Here is a 15,822-nt window from a genome sequence, read left to right as displayed (position 1 = left end):
TTTGGAAATACTTGTCTGACAGATCCCGTAATCTCAAATTTATTTTTTTTCTCAGAATTCAGTATTAATTTTTTAAAATGAATCATCTCACTATGTTGGATCTAAACCTTACTTCCGAGAACACTTGGTAAATCATTCATTTTGTAGCCACTACCAGAAAAAACAAACTGTCCTTTGCTGCTGCAACAATCTGGATATATGTGCAGAGTTAGGATGAGCCCCTATTTCACTTACAAGGAAACAACATGGCAATCAGGTTTTTCTAATTTTTTCATTCTTATGGTATTTGAAGTTCAAAACTTGAATATGTCACCAAAAACATTTCGATGTGACTCTCAAAAATTCTCAAGAAAGCAAACTTTGCTTTACGAGCATTTCCATGAAGCATAAAGTACACAAAAATGGGGCAGGAGGGAGTGGGACAGTTTTAGTACTCAAGGCATAATCACTGGTTTAAGCTTTGATATAGTCACTATTTTTTCTCGTTTGGTTCCGTTCAGTTCAAATACCTACGTCATTCAAATATGAAATTCGTGAAGTGCGTGCTAAACACATCATTTTTACGTTTTTTTGTTTGTACTTCATGAAAATATTTGTAAAAATGCATCTTTGTTTAAAAATTAGCATCGGGTCAAGAAGTGAAGCTGGGCCACCCAAGTGGCAGCCAAGCATTGTGCCACACAGACATGTGACCTGTTGGAAAAATCGTCATAGTGTTAGTGAATTAAAGATGCTTGGAAAACTTCAAAGTTGATTTTCTCATAAATATTTGAGAGTTGCATTGAACTGCTTTTGGGTATCAATATTTGAGTTTTGAACTTGTTGTTTCCATAAATATAAAAAATTACAAAAATCTAGTTGCTGTGTGGTGTTCTTGTTAGCAACTCAGTAGTCTGGATCTACATCCATTTCAGTACATTAATAATTATTTCTTCCACTCCAGTATATTCCTTGTTCCATTTATTCGCTTTCATGACTCTCCTGGTAATTCCTAACAAAAATCTCTCCATGACTTGCAGGACAATCCCCAGGTTTTGATCAAAATCCACATTAAAACACCATGGATTATTACTATTAAACACAGACTGTTATAGACATATTGGAATCTTTCTTTATTATTAGTTAAATTTTTAGTTCTGTTTGGTCCTTAACAAATAAATTTTCAATTTGTTTTTTTTTTTTCTGGAAGAACAGATAACTCCCTCACATCAGAGTCTTTAAAGAATCGAACCCCCTTGTATGAAACTGCATCAAATGTCTGATTATTTTAGAAATGAGTTAATCTGCTAAATATTTCGTTAAGCACATGGGGCTGTAAATGAGAAAAAGTTCAGGAAAGGTTTGAAATTACGTTTAAAGTTTGTTGGAAGTCACTAAGTGCTCTTCCTATCGAATACTGGATGAGAATATTCTGTGTAATTCATGCTCCATTTTAAGAAAAGCTGGTGTTTCATACATTTCAATGTTTATGACATCATATTTCCTGAACTATGCATAATGCATAATTTTGCATGTACAGGGTGTCCATAATTAAAGTTCCAATTTCAAAATGTTTTAGAGAGAGAATCACTGCACAGAATGATATTAAATTTCAAGAAAATGTAAAATGTTATTGGTGCAGGGTGCAAACATCTTGGGGGTGGGGGGGGGTGGGGGGGGAGTATTGACAAATAGATGGTGCTGTAAGCATCAGAATAAACATACCAACAGATGCACAACACATGGCTGCTACTCAGTTTGTGCCCATAATGCTCAACATGACTATCTGCATGAAGGATCATGCACTGCTGGCAAAGCTCTTTTAGAAGAACAATAACTGTTCACCAGCAGTACTGCAGACATTCCGGACACTCAAGAATTTAAAAAAAGGCGTTGTTCCAGTGTCTGCTGAGGGTATAGAGAAAAGATTACAAAACTTGAAAATGCATGTTCTTTTAAAATGCAATGTGCCGGAGGGAGAAAAGCAGTTGATCCAATGTCTGTCAAAGATGTATCCTCAGCATTGCAAGAGGAGTTGAGCAGTAGTGTGCAAACATGCAGTATATGGGGAATTGCCCGAATGTTGGACATGCCAATGAGCATAGTGCATAAAATCCTTTGAAACATTCTGCATTGTTATCTATACAAAATCACCCATGTTCAGGTGTTGCTTCCTGCTGACAAACGTTTGCCCTGGAATTTCTTGCTAACATCAGAATGGACAGTGAGTGGCCGTGAAATGTTCTGTCAATAGACAAAGCCCATTTCCAGCTCCAAAGACATTTCAGTATACAGAATATGGGCAAACAGAAATCCGCACATGCATCAACCAACACCACTCATTCTGCAAAGATGACTGTGTGGTGCAGATTGAAGGCATCTTTTATCGTAGGGTCGTATTTTTTCAAGGAGATCATCACTGGTAAACACAATGAGAGTCTTTTGCATGCCAATGTCATTCCAACACTTCAACAGAGTGGATGTGTACATAGGATCATTTTTATGCAAGATTGCAATGTTGTTCCACTGCACATTGCACTGCCAGTGAAATATCGGCTGCAGAGGACTTTCAGATATGGTAGAATTATCAGCCATCATTTCCCTACAGCGTGACCATCCAAATCCCCTGATCTTAGTCTGTGTGAGTTCCGGCTTTGGGGTTATCTGAAAGAATGATGTGTTCAGTGCTCCAAGTAGGAACATAGCTGAACTGAAGGCATACATTGTGCAATGTATTCTGAATGTGATCCCTGCAACACTCCAGTCATTCTGTTTTTTGATTTCAGCTTGTGGCAGAAAATGGTGGATGTCACATTGAAACATACCTTCTGCCAATCTGACAATAATTAGAAACCGATATTGCTTTTTATGCAGTTTTTGGCCTCAGGAGAATTAAAAAATTATTTTTCCTGTCAGATGTAGTACAACCGTGCCTTGGTGGATGGGATTACCTAACTAACGATGCCACCACTGTCAACTGCTGAACGTGTGCAGTCGTGCACAATGAATAGTATGGATGGTTTAATGCGCTTCTCAAACCATAGATGTTGTATTGGAATTCATCTGTCTTTCGTAGCTGAGCCCATTTATATTCATCCTGTGTCAATAAGGCGCTGTTTAAATTTGATGTCATTCTGAGCAGTGGTTCTCTTTTTTACTGTGTTTTCAAACTGGAACTTTGATTATGGACCCCCAGTACATTGAGTGGTATATGTGGCTACTTTCTGCAAAATTTGTTGTAAATAGATTTAGTACTAAAGAAGTAATCAATTAAAATGTCATGCCCTGTGATGAAGTTTTACTGCGTGAAGACTGTGTAGACTGTATATTTGCACTTTTAAATACTGTTTCAGACTGTAACATTGTTTTTCTTACAGGAGGCACAAGTGAAGCAGGCACAAGAGCGCTTAGCTGAACAGTGTGGTAACATGGGTCTCAAGTTATCCAATATAAGTGGACAGATGCTTTACCGTCAGAGGCGGGAGTCATTGAGTGACAGTTCTAATACTGACAGTGGTGATGAAGAAAAGCAAGCATTCGAAGAAGAGGAAGAAGAACGTGAAAATGATGTAGCAGTTATCGTGTCATTAATAGACAGTTAAATTGTTTCATGGATTTTCCTTGTAAGTGACACTGTGCAACATCTATGATCAGTAAATAGTTGATGTAATATTATTTCTATTTTTGTTGTATAATAATACAAATATTTTATGCTGACTGTTTAAATAAAGTGCATGGTTTATATTGACTTTCAGTATTAAAATTTTGAATACTTAAAACGTACATTGGGGGGTAGTGTCTTATTTTATATTACAGTACAGAATGTGTACACTTGTGAGGTGGAAGCTTATTTCCTCATATCCTCCCCACTTTTTTCTCCCCAGGACTTGGGCAAATCAAGTGGTGATTTTTCTGTTTTTAGTGTGATGTCTATATTGCATTTGTAATGTACATAAATAGCTGCTCAATAGTTTTAGTTCAGTGACTCAGCAGGTGAACTAGTCATCTACACCTACATTTACATAAGTACTCAGCAAACCATCATGAAGTGCATGGAAGAGATGTATCCCATTGTACCAGTTATTAGGGTTTTTTCCATTCCATTCACATATTGAGTGCAGAAAGAATTATTGTTTGAGTGCTTCTGATCACTGTGTATAGGTTTTAAAAATCAGTAACAACCTGAGAAAGAGGGAATGTTACATTCACTTAGTATGAGAAGGAATAAACTATTCATTAACTTCTCGTCTTAGTCTGTGTGACAGAATGTAACACACAAAAAAATTGATAACTTATTATTCAGCATGCATGTCAGCTCCAAAATAATGAAATTGACCTTGAATCAGTTGAAACATGTTTCTGCGTTAGATGAATAGCCAAGGATGCCACAGGTTCTGGAAATCAGGGAATTTCAAACATGTCAGGGAAATCAGGAAAATTTGAGAAAAACACAGGAAAAATCTCATTTTTGTCTCAGTAGATGAAATGGTTTGTTTACTGAGGTGTCATGCATCGTTGCTGTTTGGGCGCAGCTGAGTATGTGCACTGCATCCCTACTCCCTCATCACTACTGCTTCTCTCCTTCCTACCACTCCCCTCAGCTTGCAGTCAGTGCTGCCACCACTTCTTGCCGCTAGCCCAGCAGCTGCCAACGAGAGGTGGGAGGCATGAGGAGTGATGTGTTTGGATCTGATATTCAGATATTGTAGACACAGCGGCTGGAGACGGCAGTCACATGTGCATGAGTTGTGTGTGATTGATTGTGTGAATAAGTGCGTGCTCTCATTTTCTGACAAAAGCTATGGCTGAAAATTTAGTTGTGCGAGGGTAATTGTCTTTTCTATATGCCTGTCTGTGGCTTAACTATCATCTTTATGGCGAGTTGCTACCTATCCTAATTGTTATTGATTCTCTGAGTATTTGAACAAGATATCTTTTGTATGGACTGACCACCATGGTCTCATTTCACCAACACTTTGCCTGTGGCTCATGAACAGCTGGCCACACAAGTGGATTTCCTTGATAGGCCAAATCTGCAGGTCGCTTCTGCAGATATGTGCAATGGATTGGGCCTACTCATCTGAAGCCATTCGGTTCCCACTAATGTGCAGGCCCTGCCTGTTGGATCTAGTCCCACCGTTCTGCCCACAGGCCGGGTCTGTTTGTGTGTGGTGTAATACAGCAGATTTTCGTGCTTTACCCAGGACTGGGGTGCTCCTCAGCAGGCTAGAGGCCATGGGGGATCGATTTCAGGAATTGCGACTGTCTCCCCTCAAGTACGTTGTACACTGTGGTGTTTTATAGACTTTTTTTGTTCTAGTACATTTTGGCACTTCAAAAGTAGTTTATATGTTAGAAAGTATGGACGATAAGGATAAGAAAACTGTGTCAGTCGCTGGTGGGTTGTACACTATGTACTCATATATTTTTCAAAAGAAAAATCACAAACCACTTGTAAAATTGTAGATATAACATAGTGGGTAATAACCGACAATAACAAACGTAGTAGAACCAACATTTTATCGACAGTCACCTACACAGCATTGTTTTACACAGATTGAACCCACCTTACATTTTTTTTTTTTTAAGGGGCCTACTTTTTTCTGAGATTATTTGCGAAATCAGTGAAGATATTTTCAATCTGTCTTGCGACTCCAAGGAAATTCGTATATTTATCACCAAATTAGTTCCGTTTTATTGAAATAAATTAACATCGTTGGTCTTAATTAAACATACATACTATTTGGCTTGCTTTTTCCTTCTAAAAACAGTTCATTACAAAAGATGTTGATGTTAGAACTTATGATTTTTACCCACATCAGGAAATGCCATCTGCTTGCAAGTTTTTCTTTAGATATTTCCTCGTTTACACTACTGTTTCTTGTACCGTAGCTGCAAAGACAGATTCTCAACGTACGTTGTAACTTACCCATGAGATCTCAAAATTTGTCAGAGAAAAATCCTAAAATTTGTGTGGAAATTGGGGAATTTCACTTGGGGAAACTTGTGGCAACTCTGATAACATTTCTTATTACACTAGATTGATGTTTGTGTCTAAATGTGCTATCATCCAAGCATATGGCTGCTTGAAATATACACCACATCCTGGACATGGGCCTATAGTACAACTATTATGCTATATGGGGCATTCACCATGAGTTGCATGGGACCTGTGGTAGCATTTGAAGGCACCATAACCGTTGTGCACTGTGTGAACATTATTGCAGACCACATACGTCCTTTCATGCCTAATGTCTTTCCCAAAAGCGATGGTATTTTCCAGTAATATAATTGTCCGTCTCACACACCCAGAATTGTGCTACAGTGGGGGCTACTAAATTTGTCAGATTTGAACCTGATACAAAACGTCTGGAATCCAGAATGGAATTTTTACTCTGCAGTGGAGTGTGCATTGATAGGAAACTTCCTGGCAGTTCAAACTGTGTGCCAGACCAAGACTTGAACTCTGGACCTTTGCCTTTTGCGGACAAGTGCTCTACTGACTGACCTGCCAAGAAGTTTCATATCAGCTCACACTCTGCTGAAGAGTGGAAATTTGATTCTGGAAACTGTGGCTAAGCCATGTTTCCACAGTATCCCTTCACCCAGGAATGCTGGGTTTGCAGGAGGGCTTCTGTGAAGTTTTTGAGGTGGGAGACGAGGTACTGGCGGCATTAAAGTTATGAGAAAGGGTGGTGAGTAGCTCAGATGGTAGAGCACTTGACTGTGAAAGGGATAGTTCCCAAGTTCGAGTCTCGGTCCGGAACACAGTTTTAATCTTCCAGGTAGTTTCAACATCTTGGATGCTGTTGGGCACCAGCTCCACTGCAACAAACCATCAACTCATAATATACAGAAATTGTACAACCTGTGCATCAACATCTGCTGCCATATACCTCTAGAAGCATACTAAGGAACTGTCGAATCCATGTTGTGCATAAGTGCTGCTGAATTGCGTTCCAAAAGTGGACCAGCAAGCTATTAAGAGGTGGTGACAATGTTTTTGGATTTTCAGTGTATGTGGGAGCTCTCTCTTCAACGAATTTTATGCTCCAGTTCTCGACTTTATAACTCTGTTCGCTTTCTTTCCTCATTGCTAACTCTTCCTCCACCTCCTCCTCCTCCTCCTCCTCCTCCTCATTTCTACCCACCTTCCTTATCCTTGCAGATTTCAGCCAATATCGTCATTGTGGATATGATGAAGTCTGGGAGTCAGAGAGATGCCAGTCTTTTAGTAAAAGTTTCTTCTTGATCAGTCTGCGGTGCATATTGCCTAGAAGAATGACATATTATGAAAAAAACTACAGGAAAAGAAAGAGTTAAGTCCATTTTGTACATTTTTCAGGAGAGCAGTTATCTGCATCTACATCTATATTATGTTGCTGCTTTGCAAACTATGCTTATGTGCCTGGCAGGGGGTTCATCAAACCACCTTCACACTAATTGTTGATTCCATTCTCAAACAGCCTGTGGAAAAAATGGAACACTTCTGTCGTTCCTTTCGAGTTCTAATTTCCCTTATTTTATTATGATGATTGTTTCTCCCTATGTAGAGCATCGTCAACAAAATATTTTCTCACTCAGGGGGAGAAAGTTGGTGATTGTGTGAGAAGATCCTGCACTTCGAAAAATGCCTGTTTTTTAATGATGTTCACTCGAAATCCTGTATCTCCGGTATTTCTCGATAATACTCCTATCTGTAAGGATCCCAGTACTCCAAAAGAGGTTGGGCAAGCACAGTGTAGGCAGTCTCTTTAGTAGATCTGTTATATCTTGTACATGTTCTGCCAATAAAACACAGTCTTTGGTTCGCCTTCCCTACAACCTTTTGTGTTTGTTCTTTCCAATTTAAGTTTTTCATAATTGTAATTCCTAGGTATTTAGTTGAATTTATAGCATTTAGATTTGATTGATTTAGTGTGTAACTGAAGTTTAATGAATTCGTTTTAGCGTTCGTGTGGATGACCTCAAATTTTTCATTATTTGGGGTCAATTGCCAATTTTGGAACTGTACAGATATCTTATCTAAATCATTTTGCAATTGGTTTTGACCTTCTGATGACTTGACTAGACAATATCCAATGGCATCATCTGCTCATATTGTCTCCTAGATTGTTGATATAGATAAGAAACAGCAGAGACCCTATAACACTACCTTTGGGAACACCAGAAATCATTACTTTCTGTCGATTACTACGATATGTGACCCCTCTGACAGGAAATCACGAATCCAGTCACGTAACTGAGACAATATCCCATAAGCACGCAATTTGATTGCAATCTGCTTGTAAAATATGGAGTCAAAAGTTTTTCGGAAATCCAGAAATACGGAAACAATTTGAAATCCACTGTCGATAGCACTTCATGTGAACAAAAAGTGTAATAAAAAAGAATAAATATTACTAAATTTTATTGACTATGCATATGAAGACACCTTTGTGTAGGATATAATACTATGTTCTGTGCTTATTTGTGTCTTTTGGCCATCGGACTTTGCTTACATTTTAGTTGTAGCTGCAGGCGGCGGACTCCGGGAACCCCGGCGCTTGTCGTATTCAAGAAAATTCTCCTTCACTTCACTTCAATAAATAAAAAAAGTACTTGATATTGTTGTTCAGTATAATATTATCTACACACACATATGATACGTAGACCTCGCAATGCTTCATATCTAAAATCACACATCTTCATCGCCCTTCTACATGTGAGAGTGTGTAGGAAGAAAAATGAAAAACTGTACAAAAATGGAATGTTTTTTCTTTCATTTGTCTGCCCTTACCGTGCATTCATAATGAAGGTCTTTGCCAACTTTCTAGTTGTTCGGCATTTCTTTTTTTAAATTATTTTATTATTATTATTTTTTTTTAATAAATTTTAATTTTACTGCATCCTGGTGACCTTTCATCATGCACCTACATAATTGCCCACACACTGTATGTTGCCATGGTATGTGAGATGTACAGTGTTTTATACATTCGCCGATAGGGGTCGATGCCCTATATTGTCAGCTTCCTTATTATTTAATGGGATGGATATGTCAGCTAATCGCATGTATGTTAGAATTCTACAAGAAATTAAAAGATTGTATACATAATATGACAGTCCATTACATATTTGAATTTAGCACGCTAACAATAATGTTCAGTTTGCTTCATTCTCGCTGTTGTGTTTCGCGCTGGAGCGCTGCCCGATTTGGCGGCTAAGAGCTAGACACTAATGGTCAACTTGATAAAAGCTACCATTGCACGTGCGTGCACTCGCTTTCTTAGTGTTGATTTCACATTGAGTATCACATTTTCACCTGAGTGTCACATATCGAAGAACTGCTGTGGCGTTTGTCTTCATTCTGGGAGCAGTGGGTGTGTGCTTATTGTTCAAAATCCAACGCTGTGGCAGAAGATCTCCATATTTATGGCCCGGGCATCATTATTACGTATCGCACTCGCATTTTCAACGGAGAGAACCCTGATCAACAGCATCTGTCGATGAGGTAAGTACCGGCTTGAACAACTATATTTCACTAGTCAATGTGTGAAGCATTGTGAGCCATGATACTCAGACATTTTTTGTTGCACTCGCATGTTCTTGTCACCAAACTTCACTATCCACTTGTTGAAAGACACATATAGCCATCCAAAACATAGTGTAAATTGTTTGACCTTAAAGCTCATTTCTTCATATGGTGTTTGGTTTCCAATGAAAATTCATACAAGTATTGAATTACAACAATATACATAACATGATAGCTTGTACCTATGGCTGACATTCCATTCATCATTCATATTATGAACATAAATTTCTTAAGTTTTAAAAGTCATAAAATTTTCATTAATTGGGTTCTGTTACTACAGTTTGTTAGTTTCAATTGCTCTTTGTTCACATCACATGTACAAATTAATCACATTATCATGACACAGTACAAGCCTATGATACATTTATGTTTCATTTTATAGATTGGCTTTCATCACTTATGGGAGCTCATTTCTTCCTTAGATAGACGAGGGAGAAAAACATTGGAAATAGAACTAAAACAATGCGCATTGTTGGCCTAACTACGCTTGGCACCGCCTCCTTTGTTTGGGAGGGAAGCAGGTTCAAGGATTTATGAGGAAATGTTACTCATACAATGATGGACTAGTTGCCAAGGAACTTTTGTTTCACTCAAATAAGGTGTACCGACTAATCACCCATGTAGTATTATGTTGTTTCTTCTTGTGCTAGTGCTGTTTACTTCAGTGCGAAACATGACGTTTGAACCATTGCAGACTTAGCCTTCTCAAATACCTGGAAATGTCATTATTCAAGCTTTCATCTGACACAATAAAAATTAACTGGTTTTTGTAAAATCCCATGCTTCAATGTTTATGTGTACCCTTCAAAATAGGTACTGATAATTGTCACAGAAACACACTGCAACGATGAATTTTTCATTTGCCTTACATCTTTTTAAAATATCCTTATAACTAAATTGTTTACTCGAGGTGTGGCCCGTTTCTTCATTTGGTACCTGCTACTCTCGACGTAATTCTCTTCTTCTGCGCAAAGACGATGCACTGCTCGCTGAAAGAAAAAAACCTAAAACTAATTGCATTTCGTAGCTCAGTGGCCACTGATACATTTGGTCATTGCATACGTCTGCAGATATTTCCATACTTCGTGTAACTGCATAGACATTAGTTTATTCTGTTACCCATTATGATCATTTACTCTGCAAAGAAAATTATTTGACATTTCTCACGGTATTTTTCCGTTAGTCCTTAGCCTACATGTCTCATATAGTTTTCATAATGCTTCCTTTTGGTTGTAAATATGTTGTATATAGCTTAGTATTTAATTAAATCACTGTGTACATATATCAATAGATTCCTTAGTTTTTAGATAGTAGATATATTTGAGTAGTATTTCTGTTTACTTTGTATTTAGGTTAGGTACATATTGCATTCCAAATTTGATAGCGTCTTCTGCCAGTCTGTCGCGAAAGCACACAGGTCAATGTCTCCTCTCCTTCTACTGACATCAGCGCATATTGTTGAGCACGTGTCAGCTGACCCATAAGCTAATTTCATTTAGACTTTCACTTCGCATGAAGCGGTGTGTTACTTCTCATTGCTATTAATTTTTATGCCTACGTGTACAAAATCAAAGGAATTATCTATGCCTATACATATTACTTTATCTTAAAATACACTCCATGAAGAAAAATTACACTATGAATTATGTACACTATGTACTATTATCTTACAATAAAAAATTTTCTATAATGGCTTTTATATCTTTGTGAGGGTGGAGACACTTGTCTCTTCCTGTTTTCTCATAAACTAACCTGTACATCCCAGGATATGGTATTTCGGAAATTACATATGGTCCTGATCGGGCGTGGTCAGCACTTGGATGGGTGACCATCCAGGCCGCCATGCGCTGTTGTCATTTTTCGGGGTGCACTCAGCCTCGTGATGCCAATTGAGGAGCTACTTGACCGAATGTTTCGGTCAAGAATACCACCATAACAACAGGGAGAGTGGTGTGCTGACCCCATGCCCCTCCTATCCGCATCCTCCACTGAGGATGACACAGCGGTTGGATGGTCCTGGTAGGCCACTCATGGTCTGAAGACGGAGTACATATGGTCCTGAATAGAGTAATTGCCACTTCTTATTCAGTTTGCCAAATTTGTTGATTTAGGGTGCGTCCGTAAGAGGACTCGTTGCCCTTAAAAAAATTGTGTAACACGTTTCAGTTTTTTGTCATAAATTTTCCTTCTATACTCAGCCCTGTTTTCTAGTGTAACTATGGCTTGTTTGATTTTGTGTCATTTCTGTAGTGGGTACCTTTGGTATGGCAACTACCACTCATTTGTTTGTTTTTTTGGAACATCAATTCATTAGGTGTGAAACCTGTTGAAGAATGTGGAAGGTTATTGAGCACTTGCAAGAAAGGAGTTATGTATCCCACCCATCGGGTGTGTTTGTGAGGTGTGTATGTCCTAATAAACTGGTTAAATTCTTTAAAGACTCGTTCTACTGGGCTTGCTTCTGGGTGGAAAAGGCTTACTAATATGTGCTTTATGCCCTGTGAGGTATAAATTGTTTCCACTTTTGCCCAATGAAATATGAAGCATTGCCAGTTGTATCTTTGGTTTACCTACGCTTCTCAAATACTCTCCCTCGGTTCTTTTTCTGATATTTGTGGCTGTTGCATTTTTAATGGCATACATTTTGATATGTTTTAAGAAAACATCATATAGTGCTACTATGTATCTTACTCCTCCTTTACTTCTTGGATATGGGCCAGCTATGTCCAGGGATACTATATCTATAGGGTTTTTAGTATTGGTTGTAGCTCAGTATATTTTGACACATTGGACTGTTTTTATTTTGGACATATTTCACACTTTCTTAATACTTCTAGGAATCGACTTCTCAAATTTTAAAAATAATAAAGTGTTTCAATTTTTTCAGCACTTTTGCCTACCCCATAATGTTCCCATACTTCATGTGTGTGTCTCATAATTTCGTCAATATAATCTTCATGAGCACGCACACACACACACACACACACACACACACACACACACACACACACACACACACCATTGATCAGATTTTCCGTTTCCTATGAAACAAAATGCCCTTATACTCCTGACACCATTTATTTACTTTTCTACCTTCATCTTGCTGAAGGTTTTGCATGACTTTACTCCATGTGCAATCTTGCTGTTGTATAATTTTCATTTGTTTACAAACCTTATGGTAATCAGTCTGTTGTGCTGTACCTTGCCTTAATAATGTTCTGATTTCAGCAGCCTGCTCTGTTGATTCACCAAATTCCTCTAAACCTTGTGGTTACCTGGACAAGGCATCTACAATAACATTTTGACTTTCTTTAATATAAATGATCTCAAAACTGAATTCTTGTAAAAATAGAGACCACCTAGCTAATCGACAGTGTAATAGTTTACATGTTCAAAGAAATAACAGTGACTGATGGTCAAATAAACTTTGGTATTCTTGCCCCACAAAAAATATACAAACTTTTCAAATGCCCATGTTACACCAAAACTTTCTAATTCTGACGTAGAGTAAGATCTTTCTGCTTCTGATAATGTGCGAGTAGAAAAACTGATGAACTTGGGTGCTTCCTTACCTTCTTCTTCTCGCATCTGGAATAAGCATGCCCCCAACCCTTCGTGCGGTTCTAAGTGCTCCAGTCCAGTCATGGTGCTGCTACGGTCGCAGGTTCGAATCCTGCATCGGGCATGGGTGTGTGTGATGTCCTTAGGTTAGTTAGGTTTAAGTAGTTCTAAGTTTAGGGGACTGATGACCTCAGCTGTTAAGTCCCTTAGTGCTTAGAGCCATTCGAACCCCCAACACTTGAGATGAGGCATCTTTGCATAGACAAAAATCCTTGGACGTGCCAGGGTGGCTAAGAATGTTTGCATTGACTAATGCCTGCTTAATGTTATTAAAGTCGTCTTGACACTTATCATCCAATAACCAAAGCCTATTTTTTCGTAACAAGTTGAGCAATACATCACTGTTCATCAGTTGCTGTGGTACAAATTTATGAAAAAAGGATGCTAGTCCTAAAAAAAGCTTTCAGTTGTTTTTTATTCCTTGGAGCTGGACAATTGTGTGTTTTCAGATCAGGTAATATACCTTGTTCTGACATAACATGTCATAAAAATTTGACCTCCTTCTTTCCAAAACTAGACTTTTTTAAATTGGCTGTTACTCCGTAATCTGTGTTGAAGCACCTGTTCAATGAGCCTGATATGTTCTAAGCAAGTGGGTGTGGCTATTGACATGTCGTCTACATAAACAGTGACTTTGCTAAGCAGTTCTGGTCCCAAAATCTTGTCCAATGCAGATATAAACACTCATGTGCTAATGTTCAGTCCAAACTGTAGAACACGGGGTTTGTAACTTCTGTCACCACAATCAAATGCTGTATATTTTCGACTTTCTTCATGGAGCTTTGTTTGCCAGTAGAACATTTTGAGATCGAGTATACTGAAATATTTTGTATTGTAAAACTTTAGAAGCTGTTCGTCCAAGTTTTCTGAATATGACATTACACAAAATGTTTCATGTGAAGAGACTTCATATTTATATTCATAGAGCTGGCCAGAGTGGCCGAGCAGTTCTAGGCGCTACAGTCTGGAACCGAGCGACCGCTAGGGCCGCAGGTTCGAATCCTGCCTCGGGCATGGATGTGTGTGATGTCCTTAGGTTAGTTAGATTTAAGTAGTTCTAAGTTCTAGGGGACTGATGACCTCAGAAGATAAGTCCCATAGTGCTCAGAGCCATTTTTTATATTCATAGTCTTTGATTACTCCTGGCTCCTTACTGAAAACATTGGCATACTTAAATAACAAATTAGAAAGTTCTTGTCGTTGCGTCTTATTTAGTACCTGTGATTCACCTACTTTCTGCTCTACCATTTCGTAACTAACCTCAGTGTTTGTTTCTTGTTGAGTATCAAATTTGTTTGTGAAATATGAGAGCTATTCAGAAAGTAGGGAACATTTCCGTCTGACACCGCTAGGCTCGTGTCCATCTTGTGTGTTTTGGTATGTGCATGCTTGGCAGCTCAGTCAGCATCCATCCCTGATGGCGGGAACGACTCTGCATGTCTGGTTTTTTTTACGATAATCGAATTTTAAAAGTACATTGAAATCGAAAATCCCGTCAGTTGTGAGGAGCGGTCTGTGATACGGTTTTTGTTGGCTAAAACCTTAAACCTATAGAAATTTATTGTGAACTGCGAAACTGGCCGGCCGTTTTGGCCGAGCAGTTCTAGGCGCTCCAGTCTGGAACAGCGCTGCTGCTATGGTTGCAGGTTCGAATCCTGCCTCGGGCATGGATGTGTGTGATGTCTTTAGGTTGGTTAGGTTTAAGTAGTTGTATGTCTAGGGGCTGATGACCTCAGATGTTAAGTCCCATAGTGCTTAGAGCCATTTTTGTGTGAAATTATCACTCAAATGCTAGGCTACCATAAATTTTGTGCATGATGTGTGCCCAAAATGCTTACAGAGCACCATGAAGTACAGTGAATGGGGGCAACGTTGATATTTCTGGAGGCCTACCACAAACATGGTGATTCATTACTGGATCGAATCATAACTGGTGGCAAGACTTGGGTAAAACACATCAACTGCAAGACAAAATTACAGTCCATGGAGTGGGCACACAAGGTCCCACCAAAAACCAAGAAAATGTTTGCAAACCTTGTCAGCTAGGAAGTTCATGGCGACAGTGTTTTGGGTTAGGCAAGGTGTGCTTCTTATTGATTTCCTCAAACGTGGAGCAATCATAAATTTTGCCTGGTACTGTCAAACTTTGCACAGCCTTAGAAGAGCAGATCAAAACAAACGACGAGGAAAGCTGATGTCCAAAATTTTATTTTGCACGACAATGCCTGGCCTCACATGGCAAACTGCACTAAAGAACTCCTTAATTCATTTAAATGGGAAATTTTCTCTCGTCTGTTCTACAGCCCCAATCTTGTACCAAGTGACTTCAACTTGTTTCCCAAGATGAAGAACGGGCTTGCAACGCAGCGCTCTGATGACGAAGCGGAACTCCAGGCGGGTGTGACTCGTAGCTGAAGTCTCAGGCGGCACAATTTTACGATGAAGGTCTTTCAAAGCTTGTCCACCGGTTTGATAAGTGCCTCAATGTGTTTGATGGCTATGTGGAAAAGTAGTACGTCAGTCACTATTTCAGATATACTGTCATTGAGGTTACTTTTCTCCATAGGGTCAAACTTTTCTCCGTTTGAAAAAAAAGTTTCTTTGGTTCATAGATGCTACACTATTTGCTGTATATCTGTGAACAATGTTTT

The 15,822-nt window shown here is 38.7% G+C and overlaps 1 protein-coding gene across 1 annotated transcript in view; it reads left to right on the top strand.

The window, feature by feature from the left end:
- LOC126484121 (DNA-directed RNA polymerase II subunit GRINL1A-like) overlaps window positions 1–3,727 on the top strand; it is a 40,333-nt gene extending 36,606 nt beyond the window's left edge. The window contains exon 4 of the mRNA XM_050107507.1: window positions 3,357–3,727. Within this exon, the coding sequence (XP_049963464.1) occupies window positions 3,357–3,581 (225 nt within the window). The 3' untranslated portion in view covers window positions 3,582–3,727. The remainder of the gene's footprint in view (window positions 1–3,356) is intronic.
- The last annotated feature ends 12,095 nt before the right edge of the window (window positions 3,728–15,822 follow it).

The sequence above is a fragment of the Schistocerca serialis genome, chromosome 1 (assembly GCF_023864345.2).
Source record: "Schistocerca serialis cubense isolate TAMUIC-IGC-003099 chromosome 1, iqSchSeri2.2, whole genome shotgun sequence".
In the NCBI taxonomy this organism is placed as follows: domain Eukaryota; kingdom Metazoa; phylum Arthropoda; class Insecta; order Orthoptera; family Acrididae; genus Schistocerca; species Schistocerca serialis.
Note: the sequence above shows the minus strand (reverse complement) of the source record. Positions and strands in the feature narration are given on the sequence as shown.